This window comes from Sphaerodactylus townsendi, linkage group LG11, assembly GCF_021028975.2.
Source record: "Sphaerodactylus townsendi isolate TG3544 linkage group LG11, MPM_Stown_v2.3, whole genome shotgun sequence".
NCBI classification, from domain to species: domain Eukaryota; kingdom Metazoa; phylum Chordata; class Lepidosauria; order Squamata; family Sphaerodactylidae; genus Sphaerodactylus; species Sphaerodactylus townsendi.
This window is the reverse complement of record NC_059435.1, coordinates 61,942,957-61,965,363: the sequence shown is the minus strand read 5'-3', so window position 1 is coordinate 61,965,363 and position 22,407 is coordinate 61,942,957. Positions and strand designations below refer to the sequence as shown.

General features: G+C 42.5%; 1 protein-coding gene across 4 annotated transcripts in view; it reads left to right on the top strand.

The window, feature by feature from the left end:
* PARD3 (par-3 family cell polarity regulator) overlaps positions 1-22,407 on the top strand; it is a 605,108-nt gene that overhangs the window by 336,576 nt on the left and 246,125 nt on the right. For all 4 annotated transcript variants that reach the window (XM_048510786.1, XM_048510784.1, XM_048510785.1 and 1 more), the window contains 3 exons: positions 3,792-3,917; positions 5,438-5,820; positions 19,493-19,632. In XM_048510786.1, coding sequence (XP_048366743.1) covers positions 3,792-3,917; positions 5,438-5,820; positions 19,493-19,632 — 649 coding nt within the window. The remainder of the gene's footprint in view (positions 1-3,791; positions 3,918-5,437; positions 5,821-19,492; positions 19,633-22,407) is intronic.

The following is a 22,407-nucleotide window of genomic DNA, read 5'->3' as shown; positions in this document are numbered from 1 at the left end:
ATAAATGCTCTTGTATCAAAGGATCATATTCAGTAATGCACAAAAAATAATGGTTTTGACAAAGGCAGCATGTAAAATAATGATAATTCTCATATTTGTTCAAGACTAAATTCTAATGCAGAAGTGTACAATTTTCTCAACAGCTACAGCTCAACTGACCGTACTATCATATTTCTCTGGAACAGAGTAGTATTGAGCCCTGCTCCAGTGTATGGATCCTTCCTCTGGAAGAAGAGTCCCTGCTGTTAGAAAAAGGCTTACTAGAGTGGAGGGAATGTTCTGTATTAATAGACAAGAGTGATAGGACACCGTTCTATTAGCTGGTGCCTGACTATATTGTCCACTGACAGAGAGCTTCTTTGCTTCCCCCTGCCACTGCAACTTGCTGATCTTCCCAAAATACTATTAGATGGCAGGGGACATTTGGAACAGCATATGAATCTACGGCAGGGGTGTCCAACTCTGAGGCTTCAGATGTTCAATTCCCATCATGCCAGCAGGGGCTGATGGGAACTGTAATCCATGAACATCTGAAATCCCAGAGTTGGACACCCCCGATCTAGGGTCTTGTAGGATTGGGGGGGGGGGGAGGCCATCAAAAGTTTCTGAAGTAACTCAGTCACTAATGTCATAAACTAGGCATACATTTTGCGATCCCCCCCCCCCCCCAAGTTAGGTAGAAGTGCTGCCAATTCCCTTAATTGGATGATTTTTCCCATTTAACAACAAAATGTTTTGGTGTGTTTCCCCTCCTTCAATTAAATTGACCAGTTTAACAAACTTCATCAGCCATAAACAAGATGGCATGAGAGACACTGTTGCCATTTATTAGTTTCTCCAAACAGCCATACTTTCCCAATGAATGGCAACAGGTCATTTCCTTCTTTAATTTCTTTTTGTTAAGGATAATAGGGCTGCAGCTTGAAAAATTACATTTGGACAGGTTGTTAATATTTCATTCATTTCTTCTCCCAGACAGTTCAGTGTTTATTAATTAGCACGTTAATGTTATCTTGCAGTAACGAGAGTCCGTTGATTTCCATTTTAAAGGAAACTGTATCCTGAATCTTATAACCATTCACAGCACATCTTGCCGACTACACAACACATCTCGTCACAAACCTAGCCACATAAGCCCTTAAACAAGCTGAAATCTTATTAATCCTGTCATATGATAATAATGTATAATACAAAAATAATCTGTGTCAAAACTGCAATTACTCTCATTAACTAACACCCACAAGTTAATGTAGGAGAGCTTGGTTCAAATGCTGTTTCTTGCATGCGCAAATATTGTTTTGAAATGACTTTCCAGAGCTGCATGAGCAAACATCCTATGCATCTGAAGAGATGTAATTATTGCACGGCTGAGGGGTCAGTCCCAAGTGGGCCTCACACATAGCAATTAAATACTATCTGTGTTCAATAAGTACACAGTAATGAGAATGATTGCATAAGGAACAGGGAGTTTAAAGATTCTAAGATGCCTGACAACAATAAATGTCAGTTGAAGACAATTTTCTGGTTGTAACTGATATGACGTTCTGGTAGCTAGAGATCAGAGAGTAGGTAAACGTTTCATGTGAAGTATGAACTAGGGCCGTGGTGGCAAACCTTTGGCACTCCAGATGTTATGGACTACAATTCCCATCAGCCCCTGCCAGCATGGCCAATTGGTTTGCCAACACTGAACTAGGGAATGGCTTCCTCCTACATTCTATAAAACTTTGCCCTCATGCTTTGAAATACATAGAGTGTGCCTTTACTTAGCATGGGTTTCTCTCAGCCTGAGGACCATCTGGGACCATCATGCCTGTGAGACTGCCTCTCCCCATGTGTTCCCCAAAGAACTTTGCGCTCAGCAAATGACAGTCTGCTGGTGGCCTCTAGCCTTAAAACAGTCTGGCTATCCTCAGCCAGGGCCAGGGTTTTTTTGGCCCTGGCCCCGGCCTCGTGGAATGCTCTGTTGAGGGAGATCAGGGCCCTGTGGGATTTTGTGCAACTTTGCAGGGCCTGTTAGAGGGAGCAGTTCTGCTAGGCCCATGGTTGAGGAGAGCAATGGTTTCCATTGGGCTGGCCTGTCTTCCCCCTGTCCCTACTCTTCTTTCCATCTCCAATTTGAAGATATTGATGAGGGCGAGTATTGGCTATGTTTGATGTCCTCGATTTTAAGGTGCCAAGGTTTCTTTGGACTGTGGAATTTTATATCAGATTGATGGGTTTTGTTATATGATGATGTCCAAGATGGACAATTTCTTTGTTGAAAGCCTCCCTTAGCCCATTTCAGGAAGGGTGGCCTAGAAGACAAACAAGAAACAAACAAACAAATACTTCTGCCCCCCCCCCCCCATTTGCCAGAATCTTACTTTTGTAAGGTTCATTGCATATAGAATTAATTTGAGGTTCTAACCAGAAAACCAAAAGTGTAAAAGACCATATATTGGAATGATTTTCATCTCGCTGGCCTCTCTTTTCTCTTTCCTCCTTCCTTTTCCATCCCCAGCATGATTGATTAGTACATTAGCGTTGGGGATGGTATGTGAATCTATATCCCTCAATTTTAAGGGGTGCCAGGGTTTACTGGTATTGGTTTTGGAACTTTACTAGATATCTTAATTATTTGCTGTAAGTCACCCTGAGCCCATTGGGGAAGGGCAACCTAAAAATCAGATAGGTAGGTGGGTGGGTGGGTAAGTGGTTGGTTGAGTGGATGTGGTTTGGAAACCTCCTTCTTACAATCAGTTCCTGATGAAATTACAAGTGGGGTTTCCTTGCAATCTCCCACATTAGCATAGGTTTAGGGGGAAGCAGAGGACATTTTGCATGGTGTGATAACAGTATAAAAGCCATCTTTGCCATTTTTACTTTCTTCAAAGTCATACTTTTAAAATGAATGGGTTTGAAAGTTCAAAGTGCTGACTGATGTGTTGCCGCTTTTTAAAAACTTAAAATGTGTTTAGTTGCTTTAATGCATCTGGCCATGAATATTTCAAAACATCTTTTGTTGATCATGAAGTCCTGTAAAAAGCTTTCTTTAAAGTGCATTTTGTCTGCTTGATGTAGACGTGGTTGAGGGTAGAGGTTCACAGGGGAAAAATAGATTTTTTTTTGGTAAGGTTTGCACCGTTCTAAAAATCTACAACCATTCTGAAATAATAGTTGTGCTTCTTGTTCCAGTGTAATCTTAATAGAAGGGATGCTAGACTAGAGATGTACATAAAGATTCTTTAGCCCTGTGCAGTTTTGCACAAGTATTTTTGTGCCGTCTTGTGAAAGTTTGCATCAACGCTCGATTTGCAGTTTTGTGAGCCTCATTATATACCAATAGAATAAATTCTGTTACAGATATTAATATTCCTATTCTGCATCTAAAGTATAGTAAATGATAAAGCTGGAAATAAGTTTCTTACAGACCGATCCAAGGGGGGAGCTGTTTGGGGGACAGAATGGGACTGCACCGATGGATTTGCCCTTCCTGGGGTATTTTTCCCAGTGGAGAGGCAAAGACACCAATGAGTGGCCATGGCAGCCCTTTGGAATGCCTGATATGGCACTGGGTGCTGTGCCAGTGTTCCTGTGCTCCTGCCAACCCTGTCAGTGCAACGGGGCATTCCCAGGGGTGGAGCTAGTCTTAGTTGGCCAGTGGCATGGTGCCGTGCCTTGTTTACAGATTAACTTCTGTGGGAAATGGAACATGATGTAACGATGACCATTTTTCTGATCCAGCAAAGCTTTTATTATGTTGTTAAATTACTATTCTTAACACTGATTGGGTTATCTTTATATTCTAGAACATTGGGGCTGTTAGTAAAGCGATTAGAGAAAGGTGGGAAAGCAGAGCAAGAAAACCTCTTTCATGAAAATGACTGTATTGTCAGAATTAATGATGGAGACCTCCGCAACAGAAGATTTGAGCAGTAAGTATAACTTTACAATTTAATATGTTTCATTAAATCAAATCAAGACAACCTGTGTCTAATATTTCCATCAGTAATTTCAATCCAGAGACTCCTAGAATATGCTGCAGTTGTATTCTGGAGCGTCACCAAACAAAGTAGTCTTAGGGAGGGGCAGTTACACGCACGTAAGTATTGTGAAATCAGAAATCTCTCCAAAGGGGAGATTTGGGAGAAATCTCTGCAAAACAGGATAGGGTGTGTTTGACTACAGTTTGTGCATTGGAGGATGTGTACCCATTTAAACAGAAGGCATTGTTTATAACCCCAGCAATGCCATTTGCAAACATATACAGGAGTTTCAAAACTGGGGAGAACTGATACAAAATGGTCTTTTATATGCCATGGATTGCATTGACTTGAAGCCGCCTGCATGTTGCTTTGATACAAATCCAAACTACAGATCTTTTTGTTTTGTTTCATTTAAAATGAACACTCTAAAAAGCACAGAGGTTAGCTGGATTGGGTCCAATTTTGTCTGTTGGTTATTATCTGTTGGACTCAGCACTGGGGAAATTCATCATACATAATCCTATGAATCCTATGCTAATGTTTAGGTATAGATCTCTAAATAAACAAGCTTTTACTATACTGGAAAATGACTTTCACTTTCATGATCATGCAAACTGCTGGCAGGCAAGTCATGATCCCTGTGCCACTTCTATTTGCACCAGAACTTCCCTGATTAACGGTGCCTTTGCATATATAAGTGGACTTATGAAATGCCCATTCAGAAAATATCTGTTTCATTCTATTTATAGGCCTTCCTGCCCCTTATGGGCTCGAGTGGCTTCCAGCATGAAACAAAACAATAAAATCTAAAAGCAATTTATCCAGGTGATATAAAAGACAATTAAAATGTTTATGCCAGTTTTAAAAGAGAAATAGACAGAATCATTTCATAGGGCGGTGGGAGAGGGAGGAAGGAGGGGGAGAGAGAGGCCTGCTAGATGGATTGCCGTGGCTGCCTCAACCATAGGCCTGCTTTGTCTTACAGGACCTGAGAAATAGTTAAATCAATCTTTTCATTGGATAGAAGAAATAGAGGACTTGAATATGGAAACTAGACAATTTAATATTGATTAACCTAGAGCAATGTATAGTTATTAAGTAAAATGCATAGTAAACTGATATGCTTACATGTTCTCATTTTTGATAAAAAAATTTGCAGAGATTTTTTGGGAATGGAAAGTCACAATGTGTATGGCATTTTAGAAAAAAAGACTTTGGCCAGTAATCAAATATACTTTTGTGAAGTATTTTATCAAAGAAAATACATTAAATTGTGCTGACTTAATAGAAATGTACCTCAGCCGCAAAGGCATTTATAATGGATCAGTCTGAGAACATCATTTAGTTTACAGTTCAGTTTCAACAATATGTCATTTCATGATGCCTAATTAACATCAGTAATTATACTTGTAATGTCTTCTAGTCTGACAGTCTTAATTTGCTAATTTTCCATTCATTCTAAAACCTAGAGCACAGCATATGTTCCGTCAAGCCATGCGTACACCCATTATTTGGTTCCACGTAGTTCCAGCAGCGAAGAAAGAACTGTATGAACAGTTGTCTCAAAGCGAGAAGAATCCTTACTACTCCAGTCGGTTTAGCCCAGATTCCCAGTATATTGACAGTAAGAGCATTAACCACTCTGGACACCACACGTTGCAAAGAATACCCCGAATGAACAATCAAGCAGATCAGACGGACTCTTACTCACAACTACCTCATAGTGTGAATTCATCAGGAAAACCACCCTTGGGCCTATCTCCATCACCACAAAAAGTTCTCACGCCCACTTCAAACAGCGGCTACAACACCAAAAGGATAGGAAAGAGGCTTAATATACAGCTGAGGAAAGGTAAGAAGTGTCAGTACTCTCTTTTTTAAAAACTTGGTGTATACAAACATACATTTCAGCAGGCCAGTTCCTATCTGGAAAGAAGCACAGCGGACCTGTTCCGCACACTTTCTAGCACTCTACCGCTTTTACCCATGACCACGTAGAGCCAACAAGTCATAAGTTTGTAGTTAGTATATTGTGCATGACAATTGTGTGTGGGGAAAAAACAAAACAAAAAAGGTTTGAATGGTTTTTGTGATTGTAAATATTGTTAGACTTGTTTAAAAAGTTCTTTGCAAGGATAAGTAACCTGCGTGTAATGGCCAGGATGCAAAGAACTCTGTGAGCTCAAAGGAGCCTTTGGAGTTGTTTGTTCCTCAAACAGAAACCACTTTTGAAACGGAAAAGAGTTTCAAATGCTGTTTGTGATAAAGCCTTAGAGCCAATGATTCAAAGAATCTAAAAATTCACCAATTCCCCTGGGCTAGCACAGACCCCCTTGTATTTCTTATGCTAGACATCTTCAGTTTCCAAGAATCTGGATGAAATATTTCTCAGATGAGCTGTTGTTGTTGTTGTTATTATTGCTGTTGTTGGTAATAATCATAAATCCATACCAGATAGATGTTCAGAGAACAACGATTAGTGGGTAGAAATCCCCACTTTTTTTATGTGTGGACATAATAACATTTTTATACACCATGCATTTCAAGTGTGTGATAATATCTGTAAACAGCTTGCCAAGTAGTTATAGAATACATTGGTGAAAAACCAGGTATTTTGTTGTGATGAAGAAAGATTAGCTAGTGCCTCAATGTCTCTTCTTTATGACAGCTGGCAAATAGCATCTTTTTATTTATATCATATTTAACAGTTAAGTTTAGTGCCACTCACGTTTATTAATTAACATACACTTATTTCTCATGGAGCATATCAAAGAGGATTCTGACTGGGGCTTAAATAATGATTAATTTTTTTCTCTCCATTGCTGTGATACTGCAGAATTTTTGTGAACTTCATGTGAACTACCAGATTGCATGTTTCTGGTTACTGAGTTTTAAGCTCTACAAACTTGGATGACATAAGGTTGAGTTGACAGTTAGCTTCTGTTGTTGATGCGCCTTCAAAAATACTTAAGGCCATCAGCTTAAGATGAGCTGATTTGGGCGGGGGAGGGGAGACATAGCTGAGTGAGGAATTGCTGTACTTAGACAAACTCAGTCACTACAGTGATTTACCAATTTTTCATCTTTAATGGAATCAATAAAGAGGGAAACCTACAAAAACCACCACTGGGAGATTACATGGGCTTCTGATTTTCTCAGTCAGCAGTGGAGATAGTGCTCCTACCGCTTATATAATTGCAGCCGTAATTTTGACTAAGTGGTGGACTAAATAGCATTTTATAGCTTCTCAGCAGTAAGTGTTGAGAGTGCAGATCGTTGCAACACAAAATTAATAAAAACATGCAATGTGAAATTAAAATCTGTGGATTTAGTTGGAACTCAAACTTGCAAAGAAATTGTGCTTGGCTAAGTAAGGGGGCAAATACTAGCCACAATCCCAATTCACATTAGGTACATCTGAGCTCATGGCGGCAAGTGAATTTAAAGTGTGTCTAATGCTCCTTTGTGGTGTGGCCTTTGTTACGTGATCACAAAGCTCAGATTCTAGGTGTTGAAGTTCAGAGCTGGTGAAGCGTGGTGGTGAAGAGCATGAACTTTGATAGGAGAGCTCACCAGTTCATAAGTCGCTTCCCAATCAAGACAATAAAACTGGCTCACCTTGGAAAGCTATTATGAAGATCACCCACGTATTACATGTGAAGGGCTCATGTACGTTTTGCTGGGGGTGGGAGGTGTTTTGTGACCGGGTGCAAAAAATCATTTGGTCGTGGTGGGGGAGGGTGGCCGTCCTTGGGGGGGGGGGGGCAAACTCAGGTTTTGTCCCCAGGCTCCAGTTTGCCTAGATGCATGGCAGAGTGGGGATTTGAACTGGGAGACTCTCAGGTTCTAGTCTCACACTCTAGCCCCGTGGTGGCGAACCTATGGCACGGGTGCCAGAGGTGGCACTCAGAGCCCTCTCTGTGGGCACTTGTGCACAGAGTTCATCATGTGGGAGGGGGGTGGAAAATCACCCCCCCCAACACACACACACACATACACATCTAGGCTGGCCTGGGCATGATCCTTTACCTGGGAGTAAGTTCGGTTGCTGGCAATGGGACTTGCTTCTGAGTAAACCCTCCTAGGATCGTGATTCACCCATTGGAAGCATTGCACAGTTGCTTCACTAAGCTTACTCCTGAGCAATGCGTGCCTCGGAGCCAGCCGTTTTTTCTAACTAAAACCTCAGTATTCAGGTTAAATTGCCAGGTTGGCCCTTTGCGATAAATAAGTGGGTTTGGGGTTGCAGTTTGGGCACTCGGTCTCGAAAAGGTTCGCCATCACTGCTCTAGCCGCTAAACCATTCTGGCAACTCAGTTAATATTAGTGCCAGTTTGATGGCAGCTTTCCCCTGTGGCCCTATCAATACTGCCCTTTCTGTTTTTCCCTTGTGTTGGCAAGAACTGCAGGTTTGTCAGTTCTGGATTTCTTTTCTCAGAGGCCGCCAAATTCTTACATCCAGCCCTGCTACTGACAGGGCTCTTTAAATCTCAGCAGGAGTGTACCACCCAGGGGGACACATGGGGTCAAATATCCCTGGGCCGTGGCCATTTAGTCATGTGGGGGGGGGCAGAAAATCACCCCTCCTCCTTCCTCCCAGATCTATACACTGACTTCAAGACCTGGTACAAAAAAACGTTGTTCGGTCGTGGTGGGGGATGGTGGCTGCCCGTTCAGGGGGTGGGGAGTGGAAAACTCAGATTTTGCACCGGGCTACATTTTCCCTGGCTCCGTCTCTAAAGCGCAGTGTTCCATAATTGGATGCTGGATCTTTCCACACAGGGCCAAAAACAGCAGCCCAGGGATGGAAAAACACCGGTCCCTGGGGAGCTGTTCGCACAGGCAGGGCTACTGCAATGCAGCAGTGCCGTCCTGTGCGGCCCCAAGCAGTGTGAAGGCGCCGCTTCCCATCGGTGCGGTGTGAACAGCCGCTTTCCCGCCCCCCAACTCACCTCATCCTCCAACGTTGGTCTGGAGGGCTGCTGAGACCTGCCCACACTGCCCTCTGACCCCTGGAGGTCGGAGGGCAGCATGGGCGGGTCCCTGCAACCCTCCAGACTGACACTAGAGGACGAGGTGAGTGGGGGGACGCAGAAGAGGCGGCTCTGTGCGGAGCCGCCTCTTTTGCGCTGGCTCTCCAGGGGCTGCTCGCATGCTCCCGTGTGAATGGCCCCCTCCCCTCCACCGGCATAATTTCTGCCGGTGGAGAGGTGCCCTTTCCGCCATGCGGAAAGGGCCTTAGTCTTGGTGTGTTCTGCTGCTGTGCCATAGCTTCAGCTTGTGATGCCTGGTGCCATCATTTGTGATGCAAGCAGGCGGGATTCCCCTTTCAAACCACTGGCTTTTTATCGTTAACATTTGCTGCGGAAAAACAGCCCTGTCTGTGCCTTGGTTCTCATTTGATTATGCTGAGAATGTGCATGCGGAGCAACAAATGAAGCAGAGCGCCTAAGTATACCCCCAAGTAGTTTATTATAAATATGTGCAGAGTGGAGATGTTGATTGCCTTTGATTATTTTTAATGAAGGATATTATAAATACGGCTGGCTTTATGGAAACCTAAGCAACGTGCTTTCTCTTCCACTAACGGGCAGCACTTATTTTGCCAATTACCATCATTAGATTAAAATTTCCTTCCGGGCATGCAAAGGCGCACGCATGCACACACTCACACACACACACACGCACAAAACACACAGACACGCCAGCCATCATCCGGAAATCCTCTTCTTTTTGGGACCGTCTTTTTGGAAAAAAAATGATTTAGAGTGAACAAATTGCCTCTACTGGATATAAAAACCAAGGAGAGCGGCTTCCCTTATTAAAGTCGTTCTTTTTGCTGGATGTGTGAGCTGAGTCCCTAGCAGATGACAAAATGAGACAGTTCTCCCAGTTATCGTGCTTGCTTCCGTTATGATTTCTTAATATTTATTGCCATTTTGGCATTTCAAATAACTTGATCTTTCCTAGGAATTAGCTGTTTAATAAAGTCAGAAGAGAAGGTCAGTAATATGCTCCTGTCATTGCAGAATGTTTGTTGGCTTTTTCTAAATGAAAATTGATATCTATTTATCTTTGGTTAAAGGTCGGGGCTTGAATTGCTCGCATACAGATTTAGGGGCCATTGCTGAAGTTCTAATATGACTAGGGTTTTGCACTTCACGTATATTAAAGCTTCGTTTCTCCAGCTGGTTTTGCACCCCCAAAAGGCCCTTGGTGCACTTTAATTTCACACACAGAAAATAAGCTATCTGTGGGAAGTAGCAGGCATCTTGGAAATTATGGTATTCAAATGGACTGCTTTTGTGGGTTATTGTTGAGCATAATAATCCTGAGCTATGTGTCCAAATGGGAAAATATTCCCTCTGTCCTTCTCCACGATTTGACCCCTTACTTTTATGATCTAACCATGATTTAGTGGTACCATTCAACATTGCTAAGTATCTCTGCTATTAACTAGAGTTTGAATCCAGATTTTGAAACAGGTTTGCAATGTTCCTTGGAAGAAAATATGATTAGCATGAAACCATGCTAATGGTTGTTGTCATGCATGATCCAGCTATGGAAGAACCCCACACAGTGGTGGGATCCAAAAATTTTAGTAGCAGGTTCCCATGGTGGTGGGATTCAAACTGTAGCGTAGCGCCAATAGGCCTGGGCGGGGCACGACAGGGGCGTTGTCGGGCATTCCGGGGGCAGGGCATTCCTGGGCAGGGCTGTGGCAAGGACTCAGCCGCTGCGCCGGTCCTTGGGCGGGAAATGAATGCATGCAGGCACAGGCTGCCACACTCGCCGGTGCACCTCCTGCTAGACTGCTTCAAGTTCTGCACGCTACTGCTGAGAGGAGGGGCATAACTAAGGCAAAAATCACATGGCAAAATCACCAATTAGTAACCCCCTCTCGGCACACACAAATAATTAGTAACCTACTCTCAGGAACCTGTGAGAACCTGCTGGATCCCACCTCTGACCCCACAGTACATAAGGAAACCAATTCTAATGTCTCCTGGTAGCTAGATCGTGAACATCGAATAGCTTCTGGCCCTGTTAACAGCTTCTGCATGGCAGAATTTCAGATATTCCTGAGATCCAGCTGCTTATCAGCCTCCTCCATGGATAAGTTTTTTGTAACCACTCAGAATTGGAAAGAAATGACAGATGCAGGAGATTCCCCCAGTGAGTTGAGTACAAAGGCTAGAGAGGCCGTTTTATCACTGAGTAGTTTGAGGATATGGAGGACGTGTCCTTTGCTGGGGATCACGCACAGTGGCCCCAAATTCTCTCATGCACTTCAGCAAATAGGCATCCCAAATACTTGGAGTAATTACGTTGATTGCCCATGCAGCTGCAGTAATTTCATTCTCAAATGACCAGTTCAGGTTTCTAACTGGTCATTTCCTCATGCAATTATTGTGATTGTAAGCACACAATTTTGGAGGTGTGGATCTCCAACGCGAAAGGATCTTAAAATCACATCTTTTTTAGTACTGTTGAAAAGGGTATAATTAAAAAGAAATTAACTTAGTCATGATCCATGTGACACTACAATGCATGGTTTTTACCAATCCCAAGTGGGCAGCGGGATGTGGGGGTGTTGTGCATAATAGACTTTAATGAAGCCCATCAGACAATAGTATTTGCGTTTGACGAACAATTCACTAAATGAGAGCAGATTTTCTGCAGTGGCACCTCTTTGGAAAGAACAGCAGAGATAAAATACACTTGTAGTCCTCAACTTTCCCCTGTTGCTATTGCTCTGTTATATATAGCTTTGCTATCCTTCCCCCTTTTTTAAACCAGAAAGTTTAAAGTCTGCTGATTGGGAGAGAACTTAATGGCGATACTTCTCTGAATTAGTGATACTTCTCTAAAATACTCATCAAGTATGGTAATGTGAAGACCACACCCAACATTCTAGGGCTCATTTTGCAACTTGCAGGTACCGTCATATGTCAAACAGTGTTGGGTGATCTCTCCTGTCCTTGTCATCTCAAACCAAGAGCCACACAGGCCTAGAGTATATTTCTGCAAACCTGGGGAAATTTCCTGGTTTGTAGATGAGTACCCAAAATTACAAAGTATGGAAAGTTTAACATTTCCCACCAAAGTGACTCCAGAGTGCACTGGCAAAAAACAAAGTGCATAAATGTAAAATATAGGCTCATTCCGCATATGCGAAATAATGCTCTTTCAAACTGCTTTCAGTGCTCTTTGAAGCTGTGCGGAATAGCAAAATTCATTTGCAAACAGTTGTGAAAATGGTTTGAAAACGCATTATTTTGCGTGTGCGAAAGGGGCCTTAGAGTCAGGTTTGAGAAAGAATCAGAAGCCTTCACTTTCTCACTCTTCTGCTTCCTCTCCCCCCCCCCCCCGCTTGCCCAGCTGTCTAGTCACAGCCAACTTAAGACAACCCAGTTGGGTTTTCAAGGCAAGAGACTAACAGAGGTGGTTTACCATTGCCTTCCTCTGTATGGACTGAGGGAGATCTGAGAGAACTGTGACTGGTCCAAGGTCACCCAGAAGGCTTCATGCGGAGGAATGGGGAATTGAACCTCGTTCTCCAGATTGGAGTCTGTCGGCCTCGATCACCACATCACGCCGACTCTTAATCCCTCTGGTCCTTTCTCTCAATCATGAAGAGGATATTCCTTTTCACATTCAGCTTTTGTTTTTTGTTGTTAAAAGAATTAGCAGTAAACATGGATGAGAAGACTTTAATACAGCTGTTTGGAATTTTAGTCTGAGAAAATTCAGCTTTCAACAGCATTTCTACATGCTGGTTACAGCAACAACTTTTCTTCTTCACCTGTATCCAAACAACTTCTGACAACAATTGCTCTCACGTTGGCTTCCGAAGCCGGTCCCACTGAGATGAGAGTACGTTTTTAAAGCTCTGGAAATAATGTGATGTGTTTACAGACTTTGGAAGGGTTGATCCTACTGGGTTATATTTTCAGAAATTTTACCACTGGAAGAGCTTTCTGCATATACATCTGATACTTTAAACAACAGAAGCCGAAGAATCCTGAAGAACATTACACTTATTTCTACCCTGTTTCCCCTAATATAAGACATCCCCGAAAAATAAGACATAGTAGAGGTTTTGCTGAAGTGCGAAATATAAGGCATCCCCCGAAAGTAAGACATAGCAAAGTTTTTGTTTGGAAGCATGCCCGACAAACAGAACACAGGAAAAATAAGACATCCCCTGAAAATAAGACATAGCACATCTTTGGGAGCAAAAATTAATATAAGACACTGTCTTATATTCGGGGAAACACGATACTACCGAAGGCCAGCCTAATTTCTTTCTACAGCAAATAATAACGCATTTAAGTACTGAGAGAGATAAAAGAAAAGGGAGGGGGAAACTGAGAATTAGCAAGCGTTCAGCAATCAATGTATCAGCCTCACCCGTGTAAGCGGTGGTGTTCTGGTCTCTAGGAGGTCCCAGCGGACAAAGCAAGTGCGAAATTAATTAGACACAAAGCCGTGAAGAACATTAATTGCAACAATGTATCACCTTTTATTGTTCCGAAGCACTTGTGTCCCAAGAAGATGGGAACTTGGACTGGCTCCAGCTTGGCCTCCCTGCAAACACAGTGAGATAATAATCGGTTAATGGACTGAGGCTGTGCATAGTTCCTTCCTAGCATTAGCACAGTGGTTGTTCAAGTGGAGGAGGCTGCTTGGCTCCCCGTGGACTCCCATTTTTCACAAATGATTGGCATCTGAATAGCAGCATCATTTGCACATGCAGCTTGGCTGTGAGCTTACACTAATTAATTTTGATCTTAACTTGGAAACAAGTTGCACGTTCAGGAGCGGCATTGTGGTAGAACAGAGGTGGTCTCTGGGGGTAGAGGGCCTTTTGAGTTCATCCCAATGCTGTACTTGTTTATTTTGTTAGTGTCTTTGTTCCATCATGAATCCGAAGGCAGAGCCTGTTTATGGTCCTCTGGTGGGCTTCTGTCCGGGCATTGAGAAGACCAATACCTGCTTAGTTTTGGTAAAGTTGCTATGGCAAAGGACTGTACACTTTTATAATGATTCAGCCTATTTATAGATTTCATCAGTTCATCGTGGGATTTCCAGAAATGTATATCCTTTCTAGTAAAGGTGTGTAATTCACACTAATCCATCCTGCTGTCACTCTGAGCTTGGGAGGGAGAGTTGGCTAAACATTCACTAAAATGAATGTCAAAATAAATAAAAGTTGGAAGGTCTGGTTGGCCATTCGCTCCATATCCTTACTTGGGCCCCTTCTGCAGATGCAGAATAATGCCCTTTCAGTCCACGTTCGCAATTATTTGCAAGTGGATTTTGCTATTCTGCACAGTAAAAGCCAGCTGCAAAGTGCATTGAAAGTGGATTGAAAGTGAATTAGTCTGCATGTGCAGAAGGGGCCTCAGTGCAGGAAATACTGACAGATGGCTGTCCAGCCATGATCCTTCAGTTAGGGAGTTCTCTCTCTCCACAACCCTCCAGATATTTAGTTCCATTGTTTTAGCATTACCCTCCTGCAATTTAAGCCTGCTGATGCTAGGCTTGCCCTCTTCTATGTGATAGCCTTTGCACATCTATGTTTCCCCCCAATTTTCTCATCTCCAGTTCTAAACCTAGCTCATTCCCACCACTTGTTTGTGAGCCCTCCCCCCATTTGCCATTTGGCCATGTTTCAGACTGATAGTCATTTTTTCTGAAGTTTCTGACATTGCTTTTGTTTGTTGAATCTGGCAGTAACTGAGTTACAAGGGCAACTTACCTGCACAGGGACCATACAGATGCACTCAGCATCTGGTCTCCTTTGCTACACAGAATTCAAGATCTGGAAATAACTCTTGCAGTTACGATGGGCAGAAGGGAAGGGGGAAATAGGTTCAGTGAACCTTATGTGTTCTCAGGGTTTATGCTTATCTTATTTTCTCATAATTTTACATATTTTCTATCTGTGCATTAATATATATGCAGCGGTTCAACCAAGCTGCTGGAGCTTGCCATATGTTTCAGCAACTTTTTATAAATAATACATGGCTTGATAGGTTTTTAAACATACTTTAAATTCAGCATTTGCAAACATCAAGGATATATTAGGGAGATATAAAGCATTGCTATAATTATTATGATAGTACAAATGTTTCTTGCCAGTTGGACTCCGACTTATGAATAATGAACTCAGTTGTTGGGTCAGAAAAGAACTTTCAAAGGCATACAGCTTGTTGGGATGCAGACAGTCTGTGTACAAAGTTTATGAAAACTTTCCAAAGAATGACAATTTTTTTTAAAAAAATATTCTTTGATTTATACGCCACCCTCTCCCATGGCTGGCTGAGGGCAACTTACAGAAACCAGTTTTAAAATCCCATTTCAGTACTTAATAGCACCATGAAAAGATTCTAACCAAAGGAATGAAAGCAAATGGAAAGGGAATATGCTGTTTGGAATATGCTGCCACAGGAGGGGGTGATGGCCACTAACCTGGATAGTTTTAAAAGAGGCTTGGACAGATTTATGGAGGAGAAGTTGATCTATGGCTACCAATGTTGATCCTCCTTGATCTGAGATTGCAAATGCCTTAGCAGACCAGGTGCTCGGGAGCAGCAGCAGCAGCAGCAGAAGGCCATTGCTTTCGCATCCTGCATGTGAGCTCCCAAAGGCACCTGGTGGGCCACTGCGAGTAGCAGAGTGCTGGACTAGATGGACTCTGGTCTGATCCAGCAGGCTTGTTCTTATGTTCTTATGGAATGGGAGAAGAAAGTTAAAATGATTAGGGACAGGGACATGGAGGCTGGATATGATGGAAAATGCCATTGCTGTCCTCAATCATAGGCTTTATGGGATAGCTGAGTTGCCAGCCCTGTGGAATCGAAACAATTGCTACAGTGCCCAGGTCTCATTGGACAGAGCGTTCCATCAGGCCAGGGCTGGAGTCAAAAATGCTCTGGCCAAGGACAGCCAGATAACTTTCAGCCAGGGATTACTAAAAAAGTTGTTATCTATGGAACGGAGTGCTCTTCTGGGGTGATGGGGAGGGGTATGTCCATCCACTGTATATCCATTCACTGCATGGATAAATCTGGTCTGTGATAAAAGCTACAGAGGAGGGAAAGTGTGGAATACACGTATCAGACAAGTAGCTTGACAGTACACAGTACTTGGCCTCCTCCAGTGATGAGCTGCCGACAGGACAACATCTGGAGCCACTGAGTTAGGCACAAGGACTATATTTGGAAATACTTGCCAGGATGAGAGAGATTCTAGATGGGTGCTGCTCGAATCCTGGCTCAAACAGCTGATCCAATACACGATTTCCATAGCAGCCAAATATGTATGTAGGTAAACACGAACCATCTTTGGGAGAAGGATGCAGTACTATTATGAGTTGTGAAGAACAGACTTGTATATTCAGAAGAAGAGAACGGGATGCCGAAAAATGTTATTCTTGGTTCCCCCCCCCCCTCTTTTCTTTTTAGATATAAAACATTTTGATAACAATGAGAATCGATGTACATTTAGGTTATTATATTCCCATTTGCTTCATTTTTTCTCATTAATGTCACTCTGGAGGCATGCCTGCATAACCTTCATTCCTTTGAGAAAGGCCAGATTATCAGTAATTTAATTTAAGTTTCTGCTCCAGGACAACTAAGTTCAGACTGAAAAATAAAGAGAAAATGTTGGCATTCATGCCAGGGACTAGTTTGCCACAGCCCCCATTGGAAACAAGGAAGGCATGAGGAGGAGGAGGAGGAGGAGGAGGAGGAGGAGGAGGAGGAGGAGGAGGAGAAGAAGAAGTGGTGTTCGATTTATACCCCCTTACAATCTCCTTGCCCTTCCCCCCTCACAACAAACACCCTATGAGGTGGGTGGGGCTGAGAGAGCTCCTAAAAGCTATGATTAGCCCAAGGTCACCCAGCTGGCGTGTGTGGGAGTGCATAGGTTAATCTGAATTCCCCAGATAAGCCTCCACAGCTCAAGCGGCAGAGCAGGGAATCAAACCCGGTTCCTCCAGATAAGAGTGCACCTGCTCTTAGCCATAAGCCACTGCTGATGGGTAGGAAGTCATATTTTGAAGCAGATTATGCCACATCTAATTTGGCCATACCTCCTCCATGTTCCATGCAGGCTTTTGCCAATGGTTGCTCACCTGCCCACCCTGCCTTCAACATTGTGGAATTAACTGGTCACCTTTGGGGCCCAACAGGAATTTTTAGGGTTTCCTCAGACTGGCTTTTGTGGAAGCCTTTTTTAATCTAGAGTACCCATTTGCTCTTTCTTGAATCCTGGCGTTTTATCTTTTGAAAACGGTACCTGTGATCTTCCCAACGACTACAATGCAGAGCAATAAAATCTCAATTTTTGCTACAAAATAACGTTAAAATGGCAGTAATAGTAAATAAAAATATATGCAAACAGATCCACAGAAATGATCTAGGCCTTTTGAAACGTAATTCTGAATATGGCAATTGGGTGATTTGTATAATGATCTGAATTCCATCTACCCTTAGAGGGTAGAAAGATTTTGTTGCTCTCAGCTTCGCAGTGCACTAAAGGATTTAAATGTACTTCCTCATCTTAGGAGCTCCCGGGATATTTTCTACATAAAATGAAAACCTCTTTAGCTGCTGTTACAGCACAAAATTGATCAACTCTATGAATTTCAAACATGCAAAATCTGGAGGTAGAAGAGGTTGATGCGCTGTTTGTAAGATATCTTGGGAGCCCTGGTAATGAGGAAGGAATTCTAAGTGAAGGGAATGCCTTGTGCTTCAATAAGATTAGGATACCAATATTTGTGTACCTTCTCCTTCGAGCTGTTGACACAAAGTTTTCTGCCTTTTGCTCAGAAGTCCTGTGGGGATCATCACAGCCTTGTGTCTTTTGCGCATTTTTCTTTTCTTTTTTCTTTTTAGCCTAAATGATCTGGAGGCAGATGGCTACAACTCGGAGCTGTACATTGCCATGCTTTCCCTTGTCTGTCTGAGTTAGTAGCCATCCTCTTTTCCCAGCCTGCCCTGTTTGTTTACATCTCTTCAAAACAGTTGTCAGATTGAATGGAAAGTTTTCTGCAAAGGTTGCCATATGTCAAATCTCCAGTGTCAGCATTTACTTGCTATGTTTAAGTGTTTCCTGCTTTAATATTTAAGGTAATATTTTCTGGCCATGCTTTTAAAAAGCATCTAGTGGTAAGGGTTGGCCATCAATACTGACATGGCCCAGTCCTTCATACATGCAGGTACCTCTCCTGTAGTCAAAAGAGTGTGCACATGTGAAGTTCACATGTTCTTTATGTGTTTCTTTCATGTGTTTCTTTAAAGTCCTGGAAATAGTGATTGAAAACGGATATGGCTCTGACTACAGTTTGTTTCCAAAGGATATGTTGAATTTTACATATGAAACTTGACAAAAGGCACCTGAGTATAATATACAGCAGTGATTCCCACAGTGGGTGCTACCGCCCCCTGGTGGGTGCTGCAGCGATCCAGGGGGGCGGTGATGGCCACAGGTAGAAACCTTAATTCATATATCTTTCTGTTTAATTGCTATTAAATTTTTTAAAAAAATTAATTTCCAGGGGGCGCTAAGTAATATTTTTTCTGGAAAGGGGGCGGTAGGCCAAATAAGTTTGGGAACCACTGATATACAGCATGTAAAGTGAGAACTAGATTTTGGTGTATGGAGGAAGAACTTTCCATAGAGTCACAACCCCATCCTCAGGGTGTTCTGGACAAGAGATAATCCGAGACAAACAACCCCAGTTTTCCTTGGAGGTCTCCCATCCACATGTTAACCAGGGCCAACCCTGCTTAGCTGCCATACCCCAAAGAGTTAAGCTAGGCTATTAATTTGGGTAGTTAAGTGGAATAATGTTTTATTAATATATTTCTCAGTGTTTTGTACTTGGGCTTCCATAGCTGAGTGTGGAAATGATGGAGTGAAAATCAACTCCTCTACAAAGCAGTTCGCTCAAAAGTAAACAGCAGACCCCATGAGTGAACAATCAGGGTCACAAGTGGCGGAGACCTTCAAAAACTGCTGAAAGTACCAAACTTGGTCTAATGAAATTGACAAGGATGTCTAGGCTGATCGTGCATTGAGCAGGAGGTTGGACTGGATGGCCTTTATGGCCCCTTCCAACTCTGTGATTCTATAATTTCTACAACATTTAGTTGAAAAAGGAAGAGCCAGAACTTACATATCTACTATTTTCTGTTTGCTTAATACTGACTTGATTTTAAAATCCAACAGTACAGTTGCAGGTCGGTGGCTGTTTTGAGATTGGCGTAAAACTTTCCCAGAAGCAGTTGTTTGTGCAGCTGGTTAAGGTTTCTAGTTTTTGATGATTTTGATGAGCTTTTGTTTATAAAAACGTTAAGTGCTGGTGCTGTGATTCTTGTTAGCAATCCTGAAGTATTGATGGGGGTGTGTGGCTGTTATGTTTTTGAACTGAACTGTAGTCTTTAAGGAAGTCATAAACACCTGAGCACAAGAAACTTAATAGCATTTTTAAATCATTTCCACAGGTACAGAAGGCCTAGGATTTAGCATCACGTCCAGAGATGTTCCTATTGGCGGCTCTGCACCGATTTACGTGAAAAACATCCTTCCAAGAGGAGCAGCGATTCAAGATGGGAGATTGAAGGCCGGCGACCGGCTCATTGAGGTGATGGAATGTTCCAGAGCTTTTGGGAGACCTTCAGATCTTTTCAGTTAAAAGTCTTCTTTTTGAGGGTGGTGTATTGTTTCAGAAACTCTTCTTCTCCAAGAGCATTGTCTTCAGATTTCTGTGCTCTATGAATTATGAAATTAGCAGCACTGGCATTATGGGTAACAGCTTTATTTTCTATATAAACAACAAACAAAAGTCTCATTTTAAAATATTTGCATTTTTTAGTGCATACATGACAGAGAAAAAATGGTTATGGTGCTGTTATGTTAAGATGCAGCTGATGTCATCTTCTGTAACACTCTTTAATACCAGTACTCCCAATGTTGGTGTTCAATTCAATTTCTTGATGCCAGTACATTTCAGTGATTCAGCTCAGAGGAAAGAAATCTGTGTTTATTTGCTTATTCATGGCATGAATGAGCATAGATTTATACATCCTAGTATGCAAATGTATGCTCTTATATGGCTGGTATAAATCATGCATGTAGGTTGTGCATTGGAAGTTAGAAGTGGGTTATAAATGTGACTTTAAAAGGTATTTAAATGTTATAGAAATGGAGGGGGTGGGTGCTGATTCTCTTTCCCAGATCTAGAGGGGGGCATGGATTCTCTTTGTAGAGAAGCCTTTAAACTGCTGTAAGGGATGTTTTAAAGCATGTCATGTTTTTGATTATTTCCTTCCTCCACACTGTATAGCAGCAGCAGTAATAACAGTAGTTGGAAATAGTTGGCTGTGTGCAAACAAAGAGTAGTTCCTTGTGGCGAGATTGTATTTTCAGTGGTACAGAGCAGCTGGATCTCACCATCTCTAGAATAGGAGGGTATTTGTTATGATGATTGACACTGAGATCAAGCTTGGGAGAGCCACGCTTATCTTGCCCCAATCCCGGGTTCTTTTCCCTCCAATGAATCCAGGCCAGCTGAGTTCTCAAAGATTTATTGAAAAACAGAAATCAAAGAAATATAACATAAGTGCAGTTACAGAGATTGCTCAGCTGACTACATTTGTACGGTTCTGTTGGGAGCTATGCCAGCCGCCGTCAGCATGCCCATCCATCACTGACCGTTGCAAGACCAACCTGAGTGCTGGAAGCCCTTAAGCTGCTGCCACCATGTCACTAGCTCAAGACTGAGGGCTCCAGCCTCGCCTCTAGAAATCCGGGTTCTTTTCCAACCAGGCACTCCAACTGCTGAGTTTTAAAAGTCTTTATTTCAAATGATAAAATAAAAAAGATTGCTTTCACATAGTTTCCTCAGCATGGTAAATTCTCATAGGATTCCTTTGTTCTTATCTTGGGAGCCCATGGCCCAGAGATGGTTCTCTGGCCAGGTCCTGAGGTGGAATCTTCCCAAGCCTTTGTCCTCACTTCCCAGGAAAACTACTCTCCCTGCCATGAGGCAATCTAGGCTTTGATGTATTGAACATTTGCTTACTGGTAAATTTGCATAGGCTTTCCGGTTCTCCATCCAGGAGATGAAAGCTACCCTTTTCCCAGTCAGGTGTGGTTTCTGATGCAGTAGCAGAACAACTTCATCACAGTATTCTTTGAGTTGCATGATTGAGCATGCATGACATTCTGTCCAGTGTAAAAACCTCTCCATCTGCTCCAGTTTCTTTCCTTCAGTGTAGCTATTTTAAAAGATGGTATTTCATTGTTGAGTTTTCAGCTGCAGAGAACTTTGCCAGCCTGTTATGAAAGTAAGTAGAAGAATAAGAGTTTGACTTTATACCCTGATTTTGTCTCCTGTCTGGAGTCTCATAGCAGCTTACAAACTCCTTTCCCTTCCTTTCCTCACAACAGACACCTTGTGAGGTAGGTGGGGCTGAGATTGTTGTGAAGATCTGTGACTAACCCAAGGTCACCTGGCAGGCTTCAGGTGTAGGAGCAGGGAAACAAATCCAGTTCACCAGATAAGATTCTGCCACTCCTGTGAGGCAGTGGGGAATCAAACCTGGTTCTCCAGATCACTCTTAATCACTACACCACACTGCTCTTTGTAGCATATGGTTCAATGTTGATTGTTAAAATATTACCAGGAAAATGGCTGATGATGATGATGATGATGATGATGATTTATTAGTTTTATATACCACCCTCCCCCAAAGGGCTCTGGGTGGTGTACAATATGTAAAATATAGACACATATAAACAAATAGAGCCCATAACAACATACAAATGTAAATATATATCAACACAACTCTATTAACTCTATAACAAATTGCAGAGCAAGATGCATCAGGTTGGGATGAATGAGGCCTTGAAGCTGGCGAGATATGGAAGATATTGTGGGTCCATATGAGTAGGACTTTTGGATCCCCATCACCACTGTGTAAAAATGGCTCCTTCAGTGGGTGAATCTGGGAATGGAAATGATATAGGTATCGTTCACTCTTATAACTCTGTAACTCTCATGTGGATTGTGTAGGCTAGCCTGATCTTGTCAGATTTCAGAAGCTAAGCAGTGTCGGCCTTGGCTAATACTTGGGTGGGAGATCACCAAGGAATGCCAGTGTCACTATGGAGTGGAAAGCAATAGCATACCACCTCTGTTAGTTATTTCCCTCTCTCCAACCCCTCCCCCCCAGCAGTAACTTGGCCAGCAGGAGGGAGGCAAAAATACTCCATTCCACAGATGAAAATCCTGTAATCCACAGAAATGCACTGGTGAATCCAAGCCATTAAGTAAAGTGGTAAATTTATTTACCTTCAGGTTCTTTAGTGCATAAAGCTTTTTTTTAAAAGGGGGCAAAAAAATACAAAAAAGCGA